At 41.4% G+C, this 27,575-nt stretch overlaps 1 protein-coding gene across 1 annotated transcript; it reads left to right on the plus strand.

Annotated features, from left to right (window-relative positions):
- The first annotated feature begins 503 nt into the window (after positions 1-503).
- Positions 504-27,140, plus strand: FBXO32 (F-box protein 32). Its single transcript, XM_075582238.1, has 9 exons — positions 504-776; positions 6,766-6,875; positions 7,032-7,081; positions 7,894-7,986; positions 14,585-14,678; positions 16,906-17,090; positions 18,562-18,744; positions 20,129-20,272; positions 20,680-27,140. Exons 1-9 carry the CDS (start codon positions 664-666, stop codon positions 20,767-20,769), a joined length of 1,062 nt encoding a protein of 353 aa, XP_075438353.1. The 5' UTR covers positions 504-663; the 3' UTR covers positions 20,770-27,140.
- Positions 27,141-27,575: the final 435 nt, after the last annotated feature.

Below are 27,575 nucleotides of genomic sequence, written 5' to 3' on the forward strand. Positions count from 1 at the left end.
TGTGCCTCAGGCATCAAAAACATAGATTGCAAGCTCTATGAGGCAGGGACCTGTGCCTGCAAAATGTCTCTGTAAAGTGCTACAGAAAAAGTAGCAGAGCTATACAAAACATGCTATTATTAATAATAATTATTATTATCACCCAGAGCACATGCTACAGTATGTGATTGCATCCTTGTTGACAACAGTTTACTGCAGGTCAGTGGCACACAAGGGTGTATGTATCTTGTTACCCTATAGCCCTCTAGTGTTTATAGCGCCGTCAGACAAACATGGGGTATATATTTCCACCTGCGGAGGCAGACCGGCCTAGCATGCAAAAGCTGGTTATAATAATGTGACAAGGCGGCAGCTGCTGCACTGAGGACAGGGCCGAGTGTAGAGTTTCCATCTGGGGGATGTTGCAATAACAAAGATCAGGATCAGACGGTATAAACAAAGCCACGTGTCCGAGCCGGGGGAGGAGCGGCTCACATTTCCGGCAACAAAGGGGCAGCTGCTATAAATAATGCAGGAGAGCAAGAGAGCAGGCAGAAAGGAAAATACTGCAAAGAGCTGACAGTGAGTGTGTGCAGGACAGTGCAGGGGCAGGAGGAGCTGTCAGCCCAGGCGAGAGGAGGCTGCAGAGTATCTGAGGATCAAGCCTCTTTCCTTGTGATCAGAATGCCCTTTCTAGGACAGGACTGGAGGTCCCCTGGGCAGAACTGGGTGAAAACCGAGGATGGCTGGAAGAGGTTTCTGGATGAGCAAAGCAACTGTGTCAGTGATATCAACAGGTGAGCGCTGGGTAACAGAGGAGAGAAAGTGGTGGTGGTGGTGGTGTGCAGAAGGGGTCAATGACAATCAAATGCTAAGGGATGAAGGGGGTTTGTGGTCACACAATGACGTCATGTGAAAAGTGGGACTGTCCCTTCAGCATATATTCCCTTTTGCAAGAGTAGGTTTGTAATAAATACAAAGTGCTGGGGGTATATTTCCACTTGCAGTTCTGTGTGACTTTGTAACTTGTTGTTGTCACCGGTGGCACTCCAGGGGTTAAAATGCCCACAGCAAGGAATTGATGCTCTGTATCTGCCACTCTCTGCTGTGCTGTGTTTCTTGGTAACTGGGTCACTGACATTCACTTTGTTATCCACCATATCTGTGACATTGGCTTACCTGTATTTGGGGTAACAAATCCAATATTTCCCTGCTGCAAGACAGGTGACAAAGGTAAAGGAAGCAGTGAGACTTCATAACAATTAAAACATCTGTTTGGCTTTTATTTGTTTTGCTGCACTTGACACATCATCCCATGATGTGTGTAGAGCTGTGATGCCACACTTATGTAATAATATAATATATATTGTACTATAATGCTGCTTCCTGTATATGACTCATCTGAATACAATGTAAACAGTGTTTTGGATCAGAGTTTATTTTTTAATAGATCTAGTTCCATCTCTGCCTGTGATCTGAGCTTGTTTGGAAAGCTATGGAAGTGCGTTGTGTGTTGTGTTTTCTTTTCTTCTCCATGAAAGCATGTGACTTGTGATACACACAGGCTCCATCAGAGGGTTATATGAGTCACTGACTGTCACACTGAACCTGGAAGGAATCCTGTTACTGGGGAAGTTACCATTCACAATGCATTATTGTTTGGCATTTAGCAAACTCTCAGTGCACATCCTGGCAGTAAAACCATTCTGTTGCTACATTCATTTGGGAATGAGGTGGGCGCATCCATTGATTTAAAGCGCCAGTAAAAAGTTGTGGTATTCTACTTCATTTCTAGTAGAACACAATCTAGTTAACCCTTTCGCCCCAGCCAGGGAAAGCGTTTACGCTGTCAAAGCTCTAGAGCGGGGGTGTCAAAGTCCAACCCTCAATGGCTACCAACAGTCAGGTTTTCTGGCTATCCTTGCTTCAGCACAGTCTTTGACTGACTGAGCCACCTGTGCTGAGGCAGGGGATAGCCTGAACCTGACCTGTTGGGTGGGAGTTTGCTAGCCCTGCTCTAGACCTTCTGGCGGTAAAGATGTAAAATCTGATCCTGTTCTTTTTGTAATGTGACAAGAAGGAAGACTGTAGGAAGGACAGACTGACAGGGACAGGATGAAAGCGTGGGGACGTACCTAAACCTTTGTAGATTTTCAGGGTTCATGTAGAGATTTCTGCAGTGCTACAAGGAACTTTGCATAGTTTAGCTTTGTTTTACAACGTGTATCTGCCTGGTATCCTGCAATGCTTGGAGGGACCTGACCGTGAAGACATTTTAAAAAAGAGGATTGATCTACTGATGGGGAACCGTCTAGCTGCCCCGTTGTACAGAATTGCACAAACAAAATCCAGTGTCTGTAGTCAACACTTCTGATTTCCCTGAAAGGCACAATCCCATTCAGACAAACAAAAAAAACCTGTGTTTTGAGACGTGGAAAGCTTATTGCTTGTCTAAGGGTAACCTAGCTGTAATAAGTATCATTGTGACAGGCAGATTAGGCCTCTGACATGTTCTTGATTGGGAGCCAGAATAGCTCCGCTGGTGCTGGCTTTTATATTCTGAGTATTAGTGTTGTAAGGTATAAGTGTTCGATTCAGCCACCTGTGCTGAAGCAGTGATATCCTGAAAACCTGACCTGTTGTTGGCCCTTGAGGACTGGAGTTGCCCACCCCTGCAGGCCTGCGGAAGCTTTACAATAAGCAGAGCTACAATAAGATTGTAATAATGTTGATGCACAAACTGTAACTGCTTAAACAAACATCAGCAGTTGTGAAAGAGGTGCCCTTTGTTAGTGGCCATGGTTCCATGCTGTATTGCCACACTACTATAACTAGCTTCAACTTCAACACTTGCATGAAGTCACTCAGAAGAATGCCCTTCAAATGAACTCACTAGACATTAGTCTCAATGAGCATCAAATAATTTCATTTTTTGTATTTTATATCGAATATGTTTCCTAGGACAAATACCATGTTATTTTGTGGTGCTGATGGCTAAATACAGCTAAACCCCGTTATAACGCGCCTCGTTATACCGCGATTCGGTTATAACGCGGTTTTCCCGTGGCTCCCGTTTTTTTTTAAAAAAAAAAAAAAAAAAAAAAAAAAAATTTTTTTAAAAAAATTTTTTTTACATTTTTTTTTTTGCACACTGCACACACTCACTGCACACACACTGCTCATTGCTCACACTGCCACACTGCACACACACTGCACACTGCACACACACTGCTCATTGCTCACACTGACACACTGCACACACTCACTGCACACACACTGCTCATTGCTCACTGCCACACTGCACACACACTGCACACTGCACACACTCACTGCACACACACTGCTCATTGCTCACACTGCCACACTGCACACACACTGCACACTGCACACACACTGCTCATTGCTCACACTGACACACTGCACACACTCACTGCACACACACTGCTCATTGCTCACTGCCACACTGCACACACACTGCACACTGCACACACACTGCTCATTGCTCACACTGACACACTGCACACACACTGACCACACTCACGCACACTCACACACACTTACGCACACTCACGCACACTTACGCACACTTACAGACACTCACACACACTCACACACACACACACACACACACTTACACACACTTAGACACTCACACACACTCACACACACTTACACACACTTACACACACTTAGACACTCACAGACACACACTCACACACACTCACACACACTTACACACTCACAGACACTCACACACACTCACACACACTTAGACACTCACAGACACTCACAGACACTCACAGACACTCACACACACTCACACACACTCACACACACTCACACACACTTACACACTCACAGACACTCACACACACTCACACACACTTACACACACACTCAGACACTTACCCACACTCACACACCCATATACACACACACACTTTCTCTCCCATATATACATACACACACACTCTCTCACTCTACACAGACGGGCCGCGACCAGCACCACCACCCGCTCCCCCCCCTCCTCCCGCGCAGGCAGCGGGAGCACCGGGGACAGCGGTGGGGAGAAGAAACCCCCCGCTACAACCTCCATGCAGGCAGCATGGTTCTGAGGTAAGCGGCGACCTGAGGGGACATCCCCACTCCCATCTCCTGCCCCGCGGCCTGTCCCGAGGTGACAGGGGGAAGCGGGGACAGGAGAGACATCCCCGCTCCCATCTCCTGCCCCGCGGCCTGTCCCGAGGTGACAGGGGGAAGCGGGGACAGGAGGGACATCCCCGCTCCCATCTCCTGCCCCGCGGCCTGTCCCGAGGTGACAGGGGGAAGCGGGGACAGGAGGGACATCCCCGCTCCCATCTCCTGCCCCGCGGCCTGTCCCGAGGTGACAGGGGGAAGCGGGGACAGGAGAGACATCCCCGCTCCCATCTCCTGCCCCGCGGCCTGTCCCGAGGTGACAGGGGGAAGCGGGGACAGGAGAGACATCCCCGCTCCCATCTCCTGCCCCGCGGCCTGTCCCGCGGTGACAGGGGGAAGCGGGGAGCGGAGGGACATGCCCGCTCCCATCTCCTGTCCCGCGGGATGAATATGCGCTAAAGCGCGGCGGCCATTTTTTTTTCTCGCGACCCCGTTAGTAACGCGGTGGTCTCGGGGTGGACCCCGAGACCCGCGTTATAACGGGGTTTAGCTGTACGTGTGTGTGTGTGTGGTGTTTTTTTTTAACAAATAGAGGATGGTGCCATGTTTTCCAGTAGAATAGACAAACAAATGTAAGGTAGAAGTGCTATCTTTTTTAATAGCTTGTGGTTAAAAAGAGTGCAATTTTTCAGGACCACAAAGGTCCCTTCAGGTATAGATAGATAAAATATATATTAGTATCTGCCTGAAGGGACCATTTTTTTTTTTTTTTTTTTGTAGTCCTGAAAAATGACTCGTTTTAACCACGAGTTGGCTATTAAGTCTTTGGGCGCCGGCAATGACGTGATTGCGACGTCCCTTGAAACACCAGAGGAGGAGCCCTCCTCTTCCATTTCCCTGCACTACAGATCTCAGCCCGGGCTCCTGATGTGACCTCCCCTACAAAACAAGCACTCTAAGGGCATGACGTAACCCCTCGAGTACGTATTGCTTCCACCATACCTTTTTTTTTTTTTAGTTATTATTACTATACATAATGTATAAACCTAGTAACACAGGTGTTCTAGTAACAGTAAGAGCCAAGGCCTCTTCTCAACATAGACACGATTTCCAGCTCGAAGAGACGAGCGTAACCTTGTCTGGTTCTGAGAGGAGATTTCTTGTGACTTCACGCTAGTTTTGTCCTCGGTGAGATGCGTACATTTCATGCATGAGACCAATGTTGGGACGTGACCAGTTTCTTGATTTCTCACTGAAATTATTATTGAAAAAAAAAATGGGTATAACAACAAGGAGCTTTCATAGACTCGGGGGGTGGTCCGCAGCTCTTCCTTTGCCAGGGCACATCTGTTGTCTATCATATATTTACATTTATGCAGTAGACACTGCAGCGGTACTGGAGTTGCCTGCAAGAAAGTTATGTTTTGTTTACTACTGTCAGACGTTTTGTTAACATTCGTTGAATCTTGGCTGCAAGGCAGTGAAACTTGGGTACATCAGACACACACAAGTAAAATACAGGAAACCTGACAGTGGGTTTAAAGAAACGTTTCAAATGTTATTGATGCTGGAGAGGTGCCACAGAAAAAGGCCAATTGACCTCTGTATTGTACTGTGATAGCAGTGATTATTCTCGGTGTGTAGCTGGCTCCTGCAGAAGCTCCATGAAACCCTTCCACAGCCAGAGCATCCAGGTCTTTTAGTGATTCTATTTATGCTATGGATTCCTAGAACAATATTCTCATTCCTTAAAGCTGGATAGTTCTCCTTCATTGCAACCCATTGGCTCAGAATTTGTTACGCTGTGTCCATCTGCTTTGTTATGTAAACTACAGTTGGGCAATATTTTGACCAACTGAGGAGCTATTCGGCTTCAAAACAAATGATATACTTGCAAACTGGTCACATTTACAAATGTTTACTCTTTGCACACAAGTTAATGTTTGCAGACATTACCCCATGCTGAGTACTGTGTATTTGTTATAGGGCCTACTGGTTTTTTTTGTATTGCACTCACATTTGGCCCCTAAAGCCTTCCTTGCCTCTGTGGCAAACAAAACCCCAACAAATATGGAGTTCTACAATGAATATTCATGCAGAGTATTATTTTTTTATTATTAATCTGTAAAGCGCCAAAATATTCAGCAGCACAGTACTGTGGAGGGTGGGAGAGGGGGTTACAGAGATGTGATAATTACATAAATAGAAGGACATAGAAATCAGGATAAACATGCACAAAGAGGTAATGAGTGCCCGGCTTGTGAGGGTTTGCTGCACTCCCAGCTATTTCTAATCCTGGACGATTACCTGAATTTAGTTATTTAAGTGCTATTCGATCCCACTCGTACAGATACTCAAATGGATCCGGATACGTGGCACGGTAATCCGAGATCAGCCAAAGATTATATTTTCAGGCCTGTGTCTTCATATGAAAATTATATCTACTGCAGGCCTGTCAAATCTCACTGACTTTTAGCATTGGAGGTCTCAGAGTTTATTGAAGTTTCGCTGATTTTTACATGAAAATGCTGTATTTTTCAAAGGTTTTATTTCTTTTCGGGAGCCAGAACACCCGACTCGCACAGGTTTTGAATCCCTGGTGTCCGTTTCTCTGTCATTAATCACAATGCTGTCCTATGTCATTTGCAGCTTCTGCAAAAAGGACCACAACAAGGAGAACCTCTTCAATAATCTGAACTATGACGTTGCTGCCAAGAAGAGGAAGAAGGACATTTTAAACAACAACACAAAGATACAATGTAAGTCTCCCCTCTCTGTTCACTTTACAATCAGCAAAAGTGCACAGCTAATGGTCCCTTCACTATATCTGCATGGGAGAGGATCAGGCATACACATTAGTCGTGTTTAGCTTCCTGAAACTGTGCTTCACTAATGATGTTTATCGTTTTAAACAGATTTCCACCAGGATATATGGATCTATGTGCATAAAGGGAGTACGAAAGAGGTAAGATTATAAGGACAGCTTGTCCTTTTAATCACAAGCATAGCCATACAAATCAGTGATATCAAACAAACCTATCTTGAGTTGTTAATGGGGATTACATACATTTTCAGGGTTTGGTTGGAGTTATTTTAACTATGGAAACATGGTTTACAGGTGCAATGCATCAAACTCCAAAACTGGTTGGTTGTTCTTCTACGACATTCTTATAACACAATCTTACAACGGTAACATGGAATGGAGCGGGAAGGGTAAAGAAAGGATACAGGGTGCTGGGGAAGGACCAGGAAAAGGGACGAGAGGGCATCAACAGCTGAAGGTCCATATACTAACATCGTAGACAAAACTGTTACATTGATGTTAAGAATATTTTAAACAGGCATCCTACTATATAGCTTTGCTCCATTTGGGCTTCCTTTTGTCATTTGGATAATACAATATTGCTGGGTCTGAGCTGGCATAAGTTTTAAGGAATTTGCACCAGAGCTATAGAACTGGATTGAGACATCACCAGATACAATGGCTTTCCACTGATGCTTCATAATAGTAATTGGGTCAGATTGATCCATGCTGACCATTGTATGGTCAAAACTGAGTCTCCTGATCGCAGGAACCCGTTCCTTACACTGATTCCTGTGACTGGAAGGGTCCACTTATTCTAGTTCAGTTCTAACTCTAAAAAAGGTTTTTATATAGATAAAGTAGCAAACTTTGCTTTTGAAGTAGTACTTGGTTAATTAACCATCTCTGCTCTTCTGTCTGTTTTGGATACCGATATATCATTTAATATGACTCCTTTTTTCTTTAACTTAAAGCGGCATGGCTATTGCACCCTTGGCGAAGCTTTCAATCGCTTAGACTTTTCTACTGCTATCCTGGATTCGAGAAGGTTCAACTATGTGGTCAGAGTGAGTATCAAATGACTAGTGACTAATTCACTATATAATAATACAGTATGTTAATGTAATATGGATTAAATCGTGACAGCATCATTTTTACTTCATCAACCAGTGCATGACTCTCTTGGTTTATATTACTAGTGTTAGTGTGGAATTATACTATTTATCTACTCGTGTTTTATAATTTCATTATTGCAGTCTAATAAACATGTATTATTTAAACTACATAACCTTACACAGTGCTGTTGACTACTAACCCCTCATATGCTATGATGATTGATCATATTAAACCATTAAGTGATAAGAAACACGAGAATGAATACAGACCTCTATTTGTACATGGTGAAGAGATACTTTTCAATACCATCTATACGTCTCTGATATAGGATCTTCTGGAGATCAGATATCATAAGCAATACGTTATTGCAATTTATGAAAACAAAAAGGCGCTTGGGCTACCTGTGTGCCAATCCGTGATCATTTTGTTTAAGTATACTGAAGTTTTTTTTATTAATTGTGGCGCTCCTGGAGATGTGATATTTGAGAGGTATGAATGTATTGAGACGGGCTGTTTTCCAGTCCCCTGTGAGTCATACCTTTCTAGCACAGATTGAGTGACGTGCTGGAAGGGTGAGTAGGTTGGTGTTTTGTTCCCCTAAAGGTTGGATAGGGTTATTCTCTTATGCCAGAGAGATGAGCGCATGATGTCAACCTGATTTCTGCCCCTGGTTTTTTTTTTTTTTTTTCCACCATTCATCTGTCTCTTCAATAGACCAATTGTCCATGGCAGTTTAATCCTGCATTAGGTTGATCATTAATAGAATGGCTGAAAGGATATTTTGCATCACAGTTAAAATCATTAACAATGTGTTTTGTGCATTTGGAAACCGGGATGTAGGTTCACAATTGGTTAACATACTGGCTGAGTACATCCCTTCCTGGTCAGCTTGGAGGGCTGCCTCAGCCCTTTCTGTGTTTGCAACTATTATTTACTTCAATATTACATTGCCCTTGTTTTGATGCTGTACAGCTCCATCTAACCAAAAGTTGCATCAGTTTTTTTTTTTTTTTTTTTTTTTTTTTATATAAAGGAGAACAGTGTTAGCATTATTGCAGAAGCATACTAACATGCAATAATTACAAATGGTAATAATTGCATGTTCTTGTATAGCGCTGCTAGTTTTACATAGCGCTTTACAGAGACATTTTGCAGGCACATGTCCCTGCCCCATGGAGCTTACAATCTATGTTTTGGTGCCTGAGGCAAAGGGAGATAAAGTGACTTGCCCAAGGTCACAAGGAGCCGACACCGGGTATTGAACCAGGCTCCCCTGCAGCAATCTCGTGTGTGTGTGTGTGTGTGTGTGTGTGTGTCCCAAGGAGAAGCTGAAGCTGACCATGAGCCAGTTAGCGAGGCACTGTTAGGCTGCAGCTGCCAATGACTTGCAAGCCGTAAAGATAAATCACGCAAAATATGATTATTTTGTCCTGAGGAACATTTCCTTTGTAATAATATTTACCTTTGTCTTGGCAGGCCTGAGTAATTTATGATTTTCAAGTTGTCTTTATGCAACACTGGCAGCAGTCAAGTGCAGTACTGTAAAGTCTGACAAGATTTCCAGGCACTCATGTGTATCCATTTCAAAACCAGAATCCCATGAGCATTTGGCAGGACTCTGTAGCACAGGGAATGTATAAATCAAGTTGCATCACAGAGAGAAACATCAGTGGCTCATAAACACAATCTTTTTACAACTAGTCCAAAAGCAGTTCAGATCAGAATGTGATAAGCGGAGTCCTCACTCGGGCTGTCACGTGTTCTGTACTGTGATGCCACTTTTCAATATGTGAACCCCCTGTGTTTTGTTTGTTGTTTGGTCCATGGATTCCTATTTGATACATTCCCTTGAGATCCAACAACGTTCTTGTAAGTCTGGAAATATTTCCTTACTAAGCAAGCTGGTATTTTTATGCCTTCTATAAACAACAGTCAATTACTGTAAATTAATCTGGTAAAAAAAAAAACTACCAGTTGAGAGAGTAATTTTTTTTTTTTAACATGACACAAGGTTGTTTTTATTATTGAACCACCAATAGCTTTTGGTAATGAGACATTTTGAAGAATGCAGCATTAGAATCCACTGAATCCAGTCTTCTTAAAATCCTACACCATGTTTATTTGACACTGTACAGCTGTCTTTGCATAACTATTACTGGTTACTCTGTCATCAAAGGCCACATATTCTGGGTCTGTAAACACTTCAAGCAGAAACTGGCTACAGGGTTTCTGATCTGGTATTTGTTCTGGCTGATGTTAATGGATTTGCATAGAGGGTAACGTGACTTGCTGAAGATTAAACAAAGCTAGTGATTAATGACCTATGTTGCAACCACTGTAACATGCAGGGCATTGGATGTTTACTTACATGGCCCAAAGGAGGGGGATGGAATATATATATATATATATATATATATATATATATATATAATATATATATATATATATATATATATATTCTCAAATAAAAAGATCACTTGTGAGCACATTCACATGTCTTAGGCAGGTCTGCAACCCTGCCTTTCACCATTATCCCCAGCATACAGTACTTCCATTGCAGCAAGGGATTCTGGGAAATGACATGCAAATGAGCACACCGTTACACCTTTTGTCTGAAAAACCATTGTTACCATTATTAGCCCATATGAGCTAATGCTCGTTGTTAACACAGCTTTACAGCACAGCATGGGAATCAGATGCAAAGCAAGAGAAACCATTCACAGACATGTTTCAACCTTAGTGGGATTATCAGTCTGAAGTTGGTTGTACTGCTGGCTTTGCAATTTTCAAGACTGTAGGGTTTACCATCACGTTTTAAGTTATGGTGGGTGAAAAAGGCAACAAGAAACCTCCCCCGTATTGCATATAGCAAATAAAAAGATCACTTGTGAGCACATTCACATGTCTGAGGCTGCGTCCATGGAAGGACAGGCAGCGCTGAGCCGTGCGGACGCTCCGTGCTGAGCCCCGGCCTCCTCAATGAGGATGTCTTGAGTGGGGGCTCACGCGAGCATCCGCAGGCGTGCTGAGGAGTTGGATTTTTCAGCGCCCTGTCGGCTGAAAACATCCAATCACAGCAAAGCGGCGTCAACGTCACGGCGCCGTGACGTTGACGTTGGTGCATCACGGGCTATTGGCCCAGCAACGTCACTGCCCTGCCTCCACCCGCCTCCGATCGCGCAAGCTGGCTCGTCTGCTTGTCCATGAAATTGCACAGGCTTCAGCAGGCGAGCCTCAGCGTCAGCGTGGCTCAGCACTGCTCCCCCCTCTATGGACGCAGCCTTAGGCAGGTCTGCAACCCTGCCTTTCAGCATTATCCCCAGCATACCGTGCTTCCACTGTCTAAAAGACAAAAGGTGACACATTGTGTGCTCATTTGCATGTAATTTCCCAGAATCCCTTGCTGCAGTTGAAGCACTGTATGCTGGGGATAATGGTGAAAGGTAGGGTAGCAAACCTGCCTGAGACATGTGAATATGCTCACAAGTGATCTTTTTATTTGCTATATGCAATACGGTGGAGGTTTCTTTTTGCCTTTTTCACCCACCATAACTTAAAACGTGATGGGGTATATGTGTATATACAGTATATCCATATAGCCCTTTCCACGCTACAAAGTTGGGAGACAAACATAACCATATCTATCAAAGAAAAATCCCATTTAAAAAAAAAAAACATTTTTGTATGAAACTTATGCAGTTGTTTGCTGCAATATATTGTTTTTCCTCCTTGCTTTAGTACACATCTCCCCCCAGTGACGTCCATAGCACTGTCCTTGTTAACCTTTTCTGCTGCCAGGTGGTATCACATTGCAAATCACTGAGAATGGACATCGATAAGATGAGTGGTATAGGTACCGCACACTATACTGTAATTGTGAAGCACTTTGAGTCCCATTGGGGGAAAAAAGTGCTATATGAAATAAAGTAGTTATTATTAAGATGAAAATAACCAGTTGAGGGAGGGGTATCCCATTCAGTATACTCTGAGGATGAGAAAAGCAGGGGATTCTGGCAGAGGAAGTAGCACCCATGGAGCCTCAAATACAGTGGTACTCCAGTCTGGAGATTTAACTTGTTTTTTTTTTTTGGTGAAAAAACTGTAGCATAGTATTTGTAAGTAGTCACTTAGTGGTGTATTGCACCTTTACTTAAATGCATATGACAACAACTCTTTTATAAGACCTATTAAAGCAAGAGATCAGAGTACTTCTCTCCTTCAAAGGATTTCACAATATATATCTCTATCGCTATCGTTGAAAACATACTTGGCAATAAATTTAAGTACATGTGGATTAAAAATCACATGATCAATAACTCTGTGGTGATGACAACATGTAGCTTGGAGCTAGATAAGTTAATGTGGGTGAGTCAATGCAGGGGGCAGGAGCACAGCTCGTGATTTTTTGGGGGGAAGTTTGCTCCACAATGGGAGCAGGTGTCGCCCTATTAATGAACACTTAACAATATCTGAGTCACCTTATCAAACTAAAACCATTTGTGTATTCAGAACCTGTTAACTCTCAAAGATTTGCAGTCGGGCTCCATGCTTGTAAAAAAAACAATCAGTAGCCTCATAAACGGTAAGGATTCTCACTAATAGAAGACAGGGATTTACCATTAAAATAATGTCATTTTGGTCGTTGGAGATGGACCTCATCTGAATTTTTTTTAATTAATGCAATGGGAGGCAAGGAAGGAGGGTCCTGCTCCAAAGAGCTTACACTCTAAAAGACGACTATGCTTAGAATAGGACCAGGGAGAGTTTACCCAAATGCAAACAAACATTTTATCCAGTTTCTTAGAAGTACAACACGAACCAATAATAATGATGTAAAACTCTATATTCTTATTACTAATTTAGTTACATTATTGGATCCCCAAATGTGCACAGCTCCAATCAGGCACTCTAAAGGGACTAACGCCAACAGACTTTCAAGTTGGCTCACAGAGTGGAAAGGAAGTTGAGAGCAGTCCTGCTGAGTCACTAGTCATGCTGAGCTACCAGTGGTGCGTAGGTGACAACAAGTCACATTGCCAGTAACAGAGCAGAATGACAGGAGCAAGTGCTTGATATCATATGCCTTTTGACGAGCTCACTGCAAGACTTTAGAAGTGTAGATTCTAGCCATTCCTCGTCAAGGAAATTATTTTTCATATGATTTTCACTGTCGTCACAGTTGTAAAGCGGCACTTTTTTTTTTTGCTCTGTCATGTTGGATTTTTGGTTGGTCTTCAGCGCAGTGTTTTTCAACCAGGGTTCAATGTAATTTTGAGGTAATTTTTTAAATTGTACCAAATAAAGAAAAATGTACAATGCATCTGATCTCAGACACTATTAGAGAGGGTTGGGGTTCCTTACAATGCATCGGATCTCAGGCGTGCTATTAGAGAGGGTTGGGGTTCCTTACAATGCATCAGACGCGCTATTAGAGAGGGTTGGGGTTCCTCAGAATTTCACATGGGGTTCTTTAAACATAAAAAGGTTGGAAACCATTGGTTTCTGAGGTTCTTGCAAGGCACCATATTATTTGTGTGTGTTTTTTAAGTTGCCTTAAAAACCTTCAAAGATCTTCTTTTTTTCAGAGATCAATACAGAGTTTCGAGGGATAAAGGAATAATTGTTTTTTTTTTTTTATTATTTCCTCCATAAAATATAATGGTTTTAATGTCTCACTATTCAATATGTATATTATGAGTTATGGGCAGAAATAAAAGAAAAATAAAGCACGAGAACCCCACTGCAAAGCAAATGTTGTCCTTTTTTTTTTTTTTTTTTTAAAGGACTGTTCTCCATATTTACTGAGGGGTGCTAAGTGAATAGAGCATAGGGATGTATATCCATAAGCTGCCTTCTAGTAAACACGATCCAAGATGCCTTACAACTTAGCACTGCTTAGAAAACCATGGCCCTGTATTTCTCCCAAAACAAAAAATGAATAATAACCAAACGCTGGACCTGGGATAACCAGCCGGAATATCACCATAGTTTCCACTCAACTGTGTTGATTTTAAGCGTTCGATGTAACAAACCAACACAAGTACCTTCGCAAGCTTCAAATAAGTATGATTTGCTGATGACCTTGGGGGCGGCTCTGTGAAAGAGCGCTGCCACTGACTGAGCACAGTGACGTCTCCCATTATCACGTCTACATGAGGATGCCCCTTTTGTAGGGTACATTATATAATTAAAGAATACTTCCATAATGTATAAAATTATTATTATCAGAGGCTCTCAGGGGATTTCCTGTTGTGCATATATGAATGTGAGAAATATGTACATCCATCATAAATAAATGAATGGGGGGGGGGGGGAGATATCATTTTGTGTGGTCTGGTAAGTGTCCATTGGACTAGCACCATTTAGTAAATCTGGGCCAGTATGTATGCAATCGCCATAGTACTATAAAATAAATATATATCAGGAAAGTCACTCAGAACCTACTAGAAAAGGCTGTCTTTGAATGGGTTGTAAGGTGTTTTCCTGTACTGGCATAGCACTTCTTGGTTAATATTGGCCATATAGCTGACTGTGTTGTGTTCTCTCCAGCTGCTGGAGCTGATCGCCAAGTCACAGCTCACGTCCCTGAGTGGCATCGCCCAGAAGAATTATATGAATATTTTGGAAAAAGTGGTTCAGAAAGGTAGGAAAACGTCCAAGTGTTGCATACACATTTCATGCAGCCTGTCAGAACCAGAAAAAAAAGGAAAAGTAGTAAAAAAAAAAAAAAAAAAACTTTTTTTTCTTTTCTTTTTTTTTAACATTGGCTAACTTCTTACAAAAGAAATGCCAACACCAAAAATGCTAACATTGCAAGCACGTATTACTGGAGTGCTGGTAAAGCTCTATTGAAAGGTTTTGGTTTTTTTTTAATAAAGGGAGCCAATTTAAAAAAGAATATGTATATTATAATTGTTTTTGTCTTTATAATTAACCAATCAGTTTTCTTTTCATCTTTGCATTTAGATGTAGAGACCATGATAGATATATATATCTAAATCATACTCTACATCTAAATACAAAGATGAAAAGAAAACTGATTATAACGACAAACGATCAACCTTAAGAATAACAGCAGATAATTTTAAAGGTGAACTGAAAAATCGCTTCAGCTTGCTGGAAATGCATGTGGATGCTTTAACAAACAGTTGATGAAGATTGTGGTTGAAAGCGCAGTGAATAACAGGGGAATCAAACAGGATCATAACATATCAAATGAGACAGAACCGTTACTGTGAAAACGTTAAGGAATGAAAACCCGTTCAAGGTGCAAGAAGCATTGAATATGCAGAGTTGTGCAAGACGATCTGCAAGCGTATATGTAACTGAAGATTTAAGAAAATGTAACTGATATATGATGGAGACATAAAGAAGACGAAGCAGTGACTTATGATTTGGAAGAAGCAAATCAATGCATATTAATAATAATAAAATCCATGAAGAATGGGGTGGGCCCCCAGAGAAGATGCTATTACAAATGAAATCTTGAAAGAAGCGAGGGACAAAGTAGAGATCATCCTTGCAAAATTCTTTATATGCTGCATGACTAATGACATTTCTAGAACAATGGAGCAATGCTATAGTTATCCACTCACACGATTTTTACAAAGATACTAATCTGCTACCCCAAACCCTGGACTTTGTCCACTCTAGAGAACAACCGCGATTTTGCCATGGATACAACACCATGGACCACAGTCAGAGGCCAGTCGTACAAGAAGTGTTTTCCCGAAGCAACGAATACCATTTACCACTCCGTTTAAGATTCATAGATTACAAAAAAGGATTTGATTCTGTTTACAACTTCATGTTTTTAAAGACATTATATTTAAAGATATTATAAAGAACATTTATAAAAATTCCGACATCTGCCATTAAATTACATGAAGATACACTAAAGATAAGGATCAGCAAAGGAGTGTGACAGGGTGATACCATGTCACGAAAGCTTTTCACAGCAACACCTAAAGAATTGTGTAGGACATTGTAAAGGAAAGACAATTTACTCAACAGTGGATACTTTGAGTCACCTATGGTTTGCAGATGGCATTATTTTTGCCAGAAGATCTTTAGCAACAAATCCGAGAGCTCAGCGAAGAGAGTAAGGTTGGTCTTCATATGAATCTCGGCAAGACCAAAGTGATTGTTCGCATATGTGTCCAATGCTCAAAGATTAGAATACGTCAAAGACTGTCTACCTTGGCCAGCAAATACCAATTTCGATTTAAAATCAATGAAGATGAGATGGAGAGCATTTGGAAGAAACAAGACCATATTTTAAGTGAAACTTCCACTGTGCTTCAAAAGGAAAGTATTCAGTCAGTGTATGCTGCCGGTGCTCACGTATGGATGTGAAACCTGCACCCTAAAGGTGAAGATAATTCTGAAGCTTCAGACAACTCACAGAAATATGGAGAGATGTATGCTGAATATCACCCAAAGAGACAGTAAAAAGAATGCATGGGTTCGAAACCAAACAGCCTGTGACATCACAAGGGTGAAGAAATGAACATGGCAGTGGACTGGACATATTGCAAGAAGAAATTGCCATCATTGGACAGGGATGGTACGTGACTGGATCCCAAGGGGGGTATCATAAGACCAAGACGACAACCAAAAATAAGATGGGATAATGAAATTCAGAAATGTTGTCAGAGCAGCTTCTACCGCAGTACCTGAAAGATCATTGGGAAGTCCTTTATACAGCAGTGGATCGAAAAGGGCTTTAGATGATGTAGAATAGGGGTTTCAGGTTAAACTGTCACACTTGACCTTGATTTCAAATATGAAGTTGCAATATGTAATACACCTAATATAAAAGCTATTTAACTTTTATTTGTAAACTTACAATTTATTTTTTATTTTCTCAGTCCTTGAAGATCAGCAAAACATTCGCCTGATTAAGGAATTGCTGCAGACCCTTTACACATCTTTGTGCACCCTGGTCCAAGGGGTGGGCAAGTCTGTTCTGGTTGGAAACATTAACTTCTGGGTCTACAGAATGGAGACTATTGTTAATTGGCAACAACAGCTGAACAACATCCAAATCACCAGGGTAAGATGACATCTCAAGTGATATACTTTACATAATTTATTTAATACATATTCCAATATCTCGATGCCTTCCAGGTAAGGGGAGCGCTTGTGGATAACGGCGTAGATATGTGAAAATAAAAACTACAAATAATGGTGTAGCCAGCCGTGACTAAGTGACCATCTACAGTATCTACATAAATGTGTTGGTCCCACTCACAGATTTCTTGGTGTATTATAGCATATCAGAGATCCACCTCTAATGGGAGAACTGGGTAATGATTCCTCCCAAAGGTGTACTTTAACTTCATCCAGTGTGACTCGAAAAAACAAGGGAACACACAATGGTGTGGTATGTCTACGAAAAGGTGTATTATATAAACTATTAAGATTACACTCACATTTTGCATATGGTAATGTTCGTTGGAGAGTACTAAAAAAAAGTGTCTTTGGCACTCTGCCGGTCTCTGCCTACGATCCTTGCTTCCGCATACGTCCACTTCCTGTGATGTATCGTCGATTCCTGATGAAGCTAAGGCGAAATGCGTTGAATCTTGCCGAGAGGACTGGAGTCTGAATCCCTGGAGCTGAGGGACTGGATGACTGCTACATCCGCCCTGAGTAAAGACGTCGCAGGAAGTGATGTATGCAGAAGCAAGGATCGTGGCGTGCAGAGACCAGCAGAGGGCCAAAGACCTCCGTTTTTAGTACTGTCCAACGAACATTACCCATATGCAAAATGTGCGTGTAATGTTGATAGTTTGTAGAATACACCTTTTCGTAGACATACCACACCATTTGTGAGTTTCCTTGTTTTTTCGAGTCACACTGGATGAAGTTAAAGTACACCTTTTTGGGAGAAATCATTACCCAGTCCTCCCATCAGAGAGAGGTGGATCTTTGTTATATAATACACCAAGAAATCTAAGTGGAACCAACACATTTATATAGATAGATTGTCACTTATTCACGACTGGCTACACCATTATTTGTAGTTTTTTTATTTTCACATATCTACGCTGTTATCCACAAGCGCTCCCCTTGCCTGGAAGACATCGTGATCAATTTTGGACCAGAGGACGGTCCATCTAAAGGGTTTAGAGCTGCTATTTTTCACCTTTTCACTTTTGGTGAAGGTTATATACACTTTATATTAAGGTTTTTCCACTGGTTATATATTAATTGTATGGGACACTAGCACGTGTCTTGCAGTTGCAATTTCCAGATAAACCTATAAGCAGATAGGAGCGCCCGGGTACACCCTCCCTTTTTCTGTATATTCCAATATCTATTATGTATGTATGGGGGACTTAGGAATGTATAGTGGTACTCCTTATCACTATCCTTTCCAGTGGCCACAGCATCTTCCCTGATCAGAAAATGCTGGTTGGACTTGCCTTTGTTTTGAAACTCTAATCTCTGACACCAGAGTCTGTGTCTGTGCGCCTGATTCCACATTCCACAGAGCTTACGTGTTGTTCTTCTATCTTTAGCCTGCTGTGAAGGGAATGATCTTAACAGATTTGCCCTTGTGCCTACAATTGAATATCATGCAGAGGCTAGCAGATGGGAGAGACATTGTAAGCCTCGGCCAGGTGTCATCGGATTTGCAAGTGCTCAGTGAGGACCGTCTGCTTTGGAAAAACCTCTGCCAGTATCATTTCACAGAGAGACAGGTAATTTACACTAGCGGATACCAAAAAAACAAAATGTGTAGCCTGCCATACATGTCACCTAGAACATGCAATAAAGGCAGGTGCTCGTTTATACAACCTGTTGGCTTGCATAATATAACCACATTACATACCTTGGTTAACACAAACTATACAAAAGTGACTGACTCGTGTCCTGCCAGTTTGTAACGTATGCAAACACCAAAATATTGGTCTAGGACAAGGGTCCCCAAACCTGTCCTCAAGAGCCGCCCACAGGCCAGCTTTTATGAGCCATCTGTGCTGACACAGGGATAGCCAATCAGTGGCCTAGTCAAGCACTGAGCCACTGATTGAGCCACCTGAGTTCAAACAGGGATATCCATAAAAGCTGGCCTGTGTGCGGCTCTCGAGGACTGAGTTTGGAGACCCCTGGTCTAGGACATTTTGTCATGGCTGTTTTTCCACGGCCAAGTCACTGCCGTTGTTTAGCCGGCACTCACCTTGCCGTAGGGACATCTCTCCTCCCAGCTATTTTGCCACCAAGATAAGCCCCTAATCTTACCCCTTACCCTAAAAACACCTAATCTTGACCCCTCCTACTAATGCAACTGCCTACCCTAAAAGCCCAACACCTATCCTTAACCCACTGCCCTAACTGCTAAAACCCCTTAATGTACTTGCTATATTGGCAATGCGGCTGAGTGTCCAGCGGCTGCGGTAAGGGTCCCCCCGGCGGCCAAACACGGGTGGCGGCCAGACGTCCGATTCTGCCAAAATATCACCGCCAGTATTTTCAGAGTTTTAACAACCGCAAATTTTACAGGGTGTGAGATCCCCAGAAAAAGCTAATCCCACAGCAAATAACAGGATTGAATGTGGCACCTGCCTTTCTACAGCAGCTCCCAGGTTTAAAGAGAGGTTTAAAGAGACTGGCAGCATAAAGAAGGGTCTTATTTACATGCCGTCAATAATTATATACAGTAGCTGATTTCCATTCGCTGCCCTAATGACCTCTAACAGTTTCCAGACACTACTGCTATGGGAAAGGAGAGATCTATAGACATACACCCGTCTGGCCTATGTATTTTGGCTACTTCCATTTTTATTATCATTGCATTATGTTTGGAATTAATGCTTCTTGCTTTACACTGCAGTTTGTTCATTATTTGGCAGGGATAGCAGCCAGTTATTGAACAAGCTGTGCCAGGGTAGCTTGCAAGGCATTAGAAACTCTGACCAAGAAGGGGTTTAATCTCATGAGTGCTGGTGAGTCCTGTATAGCAATGAAAAAGTCGAGTGGTTGGTGTAACATAGATAATGGGTCACACATCTAGCAAGATCTTCTTATTTGAAAGTCACAAAATAACAAGTAGTATGTAAAAATGCATGTCTGTGTTTTCTTTAGATTCGCAAGAGACTCATCCTGTCGGACAAAGGGCAGCTGGATTGGAAGAAGATGTATTTTAAGCTGGTGCGGTGTTATCCCAGGAGAGAGCAGTACGGAGACACACTTCAGCTCTGCCGACACTGCCACATCCTGTCCTGGAAGGTGAGCCAATATACACCACTCTACCAGCTGGCATCCTCACTCCGTTATGGTGTGATATTTAATAGCTAATGTGTAAATCCAGTATATTGACGGGTGTGCCCAGAAAAAGCTTGCATTGTCCCCTTCATGCCAGATTTGGATTGATAAACATCCCATATTTTACCTTTCCATCTGAGTTAGTGTGGAGAAGGCTAGATTTTAATATGATCAAGCCTACAATTCAGATTTCCACATTTTTATAGATGCGGCCTTCCAGCAACTCCTCTGACCAACTGGCCTAAGTCGGTTGGCGAAACAGAAGTAGAGTCACACTTTGTGTACTGAAGGGGTTTACACCTTTTTTATGCACAATTAACACATTGCTTGGCACAAAACACAATTCCTAATTTATGTATTTTCCCATCTAGGGTACAGAGCACCCGTGTACAGCCAATAACCCAGAGAGTTGCCTGGTGTGTCTCTCACCACAAGACTACATCAATTTGTTCCGATTCTGACCTGTTGGTTGAACTTTGTTTTTATGGGAACTGCATTGGATTCCTGTGGGGGACACTTTTCCAGGCTGAGCTGGACACTTCATCTGTAAATATGGTACATTTCACGAAGGACTAACCCTCCAAGATCAGGATATGGGAAAAAAGATAAAGGGAAGGTTTGTAACAAAGAAGTATATCAGAGGATTATTGCGTAAAGAGTAATATGGACATTGGACTTCTCAAGGTGACTGCGTTGAATAAACTGGGAATTTTCAGCGCGTTGCAAAGAAGACAACATTAATAATGGTTCGAAAAGCATGTGTTTGAAGAAGATCCTTTAGACCGGGGTGCTCAAGGCCCCCCCAAAACGGACAGATTTTTAGGATTTCCCTGATTCAGCACATGTGGCTCAATCAGTCTTAGACTGAGCCACCTGTGCTGATGCTGGGATATCCTTAAACCCTGACCTGTTGGAGGAGGGGGGGTGTGAGGACTGGATTCGAGCTCCCCTTCTTTAAACCATGGGTGAATAAGGATATTAAGCATGTGAATGAATTGATAAGCATGACTGAGAAACGATGAACTATTTATACATAGATGTTTTTGTATTTTCTTGGAAAACAAACTGGTGACTGGTTATATACCAAATGATTTCCTTCTGTAACTCTGCTAATTAGTCAGTAGCACGCAACCCAAAGATACGTTCTCACATACCACACCAATTTCTACCTCTTGCTTAGAAAGCACTTCTTTTTTTAACCTACTCTGTACAGTAGGGGTCACAAGATGTTAATTTTCTCTTTGGTACTCAAGTAGCTGAAAAATAGTGAACGATCCATGTGTCCTAGACTAAGATGTGAAATATATGCTTGATGCATAGAGGAAAAGGGTTTTATTTTTGTTTGTTTTTTATTATTAAAGAAAAGTGGGGAGGGGGATTGATGGATCATGCCATTGTTTTTGAAGTTTTAAACAAATACGTTTTTATCATAATGCCTTTTTTTTTTTTTTTTTTTCTTCTTGTACTATGTTAGAAATAATCTAGCATTCGAGTTTGATGTGCCTACGGTACCTAAAACATTTCCTACATGTCTTAAGAATAACTGAGAAAGGTAAACACAGTTTCCAAGCAGGTAATCTCCAAGTCCATTCACAGCACTTTTTTTAGCACAAATAATATAATTTTAGCACAAATGATATAACATGTATTGGTTCACATGAAAGCACTTTTTTTTATTTTTTTTTAAACTTTTATTTGTGGTTATATTAGCACAGCCTCTATAAAGCAAATGTATGTACATACAGAGAGGGCTGAGAGGCTTTGAAATGCTCAGGATGGGTAGGGCATGATCAGTGAACTTGTCATATTTGTAACATATTTTACACTTCATCACTTAGTCGCTGAAAGGGCAGAGACCAGAAGCCAATAGATTTTTATATAGAGATTTTTATGGAAATAAATTGCTAAATTAACAGCCAAGGGTTGCACATCTCTGCTGAGGAGTTTAGGGAAACGGTTAAAAAAAAACAAAAAAAACCATTTAGCATCTCACCGCGTTGAACCCAGCTGCCATTTCGGTTGCATTTGATTTAATACTGTAATTTACCTTACAGCGTACCGCGCTGCAGAACGCACTGGTGCCTTATAGATGCTCTTATAGTCCTGCTCTCAAGAAAATTGAGAGCAGGACTCGCAACGGAGCGCTAGGCCACGCCCCTCCCCGGTGGTTCAGCCAAGGAGGGCGAACCTGCCAGGTGACGTCACGGCCACGCTCTCCCCCCCCCCCCCCTGTTTTTCTCCCTGCAGCTCACTGCAGACCGGGGGACTCTGCTGCACGCGCCGCCAGCCTCGCAGACGCGTGTGCAGCGCAGGCACTGGGGCCGCAGCCTAACACATGGGAGTAGATGTGCATAGCAGACATTAGAAGGCAGAAACCTAAACAGAAAGAAACTAACTGGTGGGCTCCCGCCTCCGCCATCCTTGGCATTCCACATTTGCCTTTTGGCATCTCGCCTTTGGTTAAAAACAAATCTTCCTTCATTGATCCCAGCGCATGGCACAATAGTCCCGTCCCATTGTAAAGCACCAGCATTCAATTCGCTAATCAAAAATAAAATGCACTTTTTACTTCTTGAGGGTTATTTGCAGCGTCGGTCACACTATTCATAACAAGGGAAATATTTCCGTCTGGTCTGATTGAGCACAACAGTGCTTTGTTTTGTCAGCATGTGAGCATATATTGTATGCACCAATGGTGCAGCCATAGAGTGTGGATCTAGCTGTACACTGCAATCGCTTGAGTTGTTAAATTGTTAGCCACGTGGGAAGCAGCACTTGGGAGTGTATGAAGTGGCTGTTTTTGGCTGCATATATCCATTTAAGTCAGTGGGGATTTTTTTGCTCGGAAAACGGCCACTTTGAAGTATCGTGTTAATTCTATGTAGACGGTTTTGCTTCATTACTCTCGTATTTATGCTTCTAAAATCTTAAATTCTCTTAAACACCGTTGATTCCATCTCATTTGATATAGTGAGATGCAGGGTAGCAACCGCTTACTTGAATAGAGGCGAATTCAACGTTGACAGTTACCTGTGTTACCGCGTCTCTTCATTATATTGAATGGGAGACAACGTTTTACAGAAGTCTGATTTGGTTCTATAAGGCCTTATTAATTGAGCTCGGACTACTGCCGGTCACAGCAAGATGGCGGGAAACCTGCTGTTCAGGTTGGCAAGTGTCGGTTTTCACGCAGGGTAATAAATGAGGCCCGTAGGTCTGGATTCACTGAAGGTCAATCTAGCCATGTTTAAAACCCGGTGTAATGAAGAAATAAAAATGGTATTGCAACAATATTATTTGGAATTACTGCTGTATTCACCACTAATTAGTTGTTCATACCATGGGCCTGCGATGCGCGGCTTATTTGCGTGCATGAAAAATGTGTTAATTCCGGCACATAATGCGAGCGATTGCAAAGAAGTGATAACTCTGTAAATCAATTGTGGGGGAGGTAGGAGGTATCGCACTTTTCTACCACAGGGTTATGTAATAGGGTTTCTTACAAAACCCCATGGCAACAAATTCTTTATTCCCCCCCCCCCCCCTTTTGATGCCTGAGGCTCCCAATGCATTGCAAAAGAAAGGGGGTTTAACATACAATGTACACAACCGGCAAATAATACCCAAATATTCATATTTAAATATTAAGACAATTGGGCCTTTGTAAGTGGATAACATTGTTAAGCACTACATACTTTGTAGGCTCTCTCTAAATAAATGACATTAACATTGTAGAAATACTTGTATATTTTTACCACCCATTCTAGGTTGGCTAGAAGTCTTCAACAACAAAAACAGACAAAAATGCCCAAAGCTACTTCCAGAGTGACAGAAATACACAGTGCAATACCTATATATTCTCTTGAAAAAGGGTCATTTAGTTTAACCCTTTGGCCAAAGCATTGTAAGCCTGCGAGCCACATCAAGGCAGACCCTGTTTGCAGGTCCTAATACTCCCTGGGTTAAAATTCTTGGCTAGTAGTCTTACCTTGTTTATGTATATAGTGGCCATTATGACACACACACACACACACAATGGGTCATTAAATATTGGGGATAGTCCGATATCACCAGGTATCGGAGTCCAGTGTAAAGCATGTAAATACGTAAATACGTAATTTGGTGTTTATTACTCACCTGCATACACTGCACTAAAAACAACGCAAAAATACTGTATCACGGTAAAGTGTTCAAAAAATCGTTAAAGACCAATAATGCAAATTTTATCGACCTTCAGTGAATTTAGGCTGTAGAATCGGCATGCTTGGTACTGTCCCTGATGAGTTAGATTAAAAAGCTGGCTCTCCAGAGGGCTTTTGGTGTGAAGGTTTTATTAAAATCAACATTTCTGTCCCTATTTGGACCTTAATCAAAATGGTCTTAACGAAGGTCGAAATGGGAAACGAAAAGTTGATCTCTCAATAAACCTTTTACACCAAGAGTCCTCTGGAGTGCCGGCTTTTTATCTAACGGGTATGCTTTTTGTGGAAATCTAAGCACCTGTGGCTGCTTCTCCTGGACTTCTGTGTCCTCCTTTTTGTATTAATCATGGTACAGTCACTGATGCATTTTCTTGCTGAGGAAGTCAAACAACACTACAGGTGCTGACACTTTTTATAACAAAAAAAATGACATTTGTAACAAAGATGTTCAAGAGAATGTTTGATTCTTAATAGTTTTTTATTTATTTTTGCTTCAGAAAAATACTTCAATTTGTGTGGAGCAATCTGTTGCAGGACAATGTGCTAAGAAAGGGTGCAACGTGCTTTAAACTACTTTCTGTTTTTGTTGTATAATTTCCTAAGCAATTGCAAAAAAAATACCCACGCAACAGAATCTTATTTTTTTGATGCAAGTGCCCGATTATAATATAAATGTGTGATTGTTTTTTTTTTTGTTTTTTTTGCAATGCAGGCACTTTCAGCTCGGAAAGGTTTTTCGTTTTATAGTTACCATTCGGAGCAAAACGCTAGGTTATGTAGATTATTCTTTTATAAAACATGATCCTTGATATTTCTCTTATGATAGAAATAGTATTTTATTTTTCCGTAAAAGTTCACATAAACATGGCGCTGAATGACATTTTGCTTGTATTTATTGAGTGTTTACATGATCGATGTTTAATATATCCATGCACTTCATTTATACTGTATTTGTATCTTTTGCCATAATGGCAAACTTTGCAAAATGCACATTTTGTGATGGTTTTCCTATGTATTCCGATTTGTATGGTTTTTGTTTTCCTCATGTAACTTTACATGCAGACATTTTTAATCGGTCCTCATACAAGTTATTCTATACTGCAAGTGTGGGAAACTCGGGGCCATGATCCTCAAAGCACAATTTGTGCTATTACTACCAAATCGGCGATACCTGCCAATAAAGCCAATGGCAGATATTGCCAATTTGGGCACAAATCGAGCTGTGATTCCCAGCCTGTGTTGGTTATTCATTAAACTGCAACAGTTCCGGATTTTGGAAGAGTACCGCATGGAAAGTCAATGGGAGTTTTTGTGCGATTAGTGTCTTGATCGTCGCCAATGAAATTAATAATCTGTTTATGGTCTATTCATTTAAATGGGCCATCAGGGGCCTTGTGACTGTGCAGCTCAGTAAATCTGGGGCTTCCTGTAAGTCATTCTGCAGCCTTTGAAGGGAGACTGATGTATGGCTTTTAGAAAGGGTCTAGTGCAAAACCAGTTAGTCATTGTAAAGCAAATGCCATGATGCATTTTTCAACTTGCAAATGACATTCAATTTGATGTGCATGTTAAAAAGAAATATCTGCTTTGAGAGCATCATGTTAAAAAAAAGGAGCAGAAACCTGTTGACACAATAAGTGATGTTTTTGGCTAACGCATCCATACACGGCAATAAAATACTATCTGATACTTATGTTTCTGAGTCCAAATGTTCCTTGCCCGTGGCTTTGAATGAACTGCTCATTTTTTTTAATTTAATTTATTTATTAACTCCTTTGCTGCCAGTGGGGCCTAGGACACTGGCATCCTACTTGACACTATACATGCTCTGTCAAAAAATTGACATACATTTAACATTTTTATTGTTATTTATATATCAGTCGGAGTCATGAAGATAAATGTCGTTTCAGAGGCTCATCATTACATATCACCCACATGATTTAACTTTGCATCGTGCTCACATTGTTTTGGATAAATATTAATGCAAGCCGAAAATTAGCCTTTGTGAAATAATTGCAGCTCAAAATACATAATGGCAAACAGAATTTTTAACCGATACACTACTATTGGGATGCGGCCGGTAAAATACATCTGCAATTCCTAAAATGCAGTGATGAGGCTGCATGCATAAAATGGCTGACAATACAAAACATTTGCAGACCTTTTTCTTTTTTTGTGTGTGTCAAATGGAAAACACTGTAATAAAACACCCAATAAGCAGTGCAACTGTGATTTAGGATAATGAAAGCAAAGTAATAGAACTGTGTGTCAGGAATAATTTGTCGTATGGCTGCTTTGAGCTGGTACTGTATGTTAGATGTGTCCAAATCTAGCCATTAATTAAAAATTGCAGGTACTGTACGTATCTTCAGCTGCAAAAAAACTTTAGTGATAAACAAAAGGCTGCAGAAAATCTTCTTGTATCAACTCATTTTCCGATCTCTATATACTGTATGTAAGATGGCAATGGGAAAACCTTTCATATGAATTCGCATGTACAGATTTCATGAGGGACTTGACACACAAGCCTTTTTTATTATGTTCAATATCTATTTACTGTTAAATAAGTGATGTATATTTTAGATTTTTTTTATGACACTGAATGGCAATAAAAGGTACTCTGAATCAAATTGGTCTGTTTATTTTTCAGATTTTGTATACTGTATTTCATACCATTTGCTAGGTATTGGTTTCCAAGGATCCAATCATGATATTTGGGGGTTCTGGACTAATTAAACAACCTTTTTCTTTTTATGGAAAAATCCTTAATTCAATGTGGAGGTACTTTAAAATTAATTTTGTTAATACAACAAACTAAAATATTGGGTGTTAAAATGACTATCTGAAAGCTTGCCGGATCTAAGTACTGAGTACGTGTGTGTGCTCAGGATCCTAACAATGATAGTGGTTCCTGAAATGTATTTCGGTATCCACTGTAAAGCAGTCCCTAGTCAGGGTCAACTTCATAGGTAGCTAGAGAAGGGACTACTGCTATTGAGCAGAGTGTGCGAGTCAAATATCATGCACTGAGGATCAATGTTCAGACTAGTTGATAGCCCATTCAA

This window comes from Ascaphus truei, chromosome 2 (assembly GCF_040206685.1).
Source record: "Ascaphus truei isolate aAscTru1 chromosome 2, aAscTru1.hap1, whole genome shotgun sequence".
Classification (NCBI taxonomy): domain Eukaryota; kingdom Metazoa; phylum Chordata; class Amphibia; order Anura; family Ascaphidae; genus Ascaphus; species Ascaphus truei.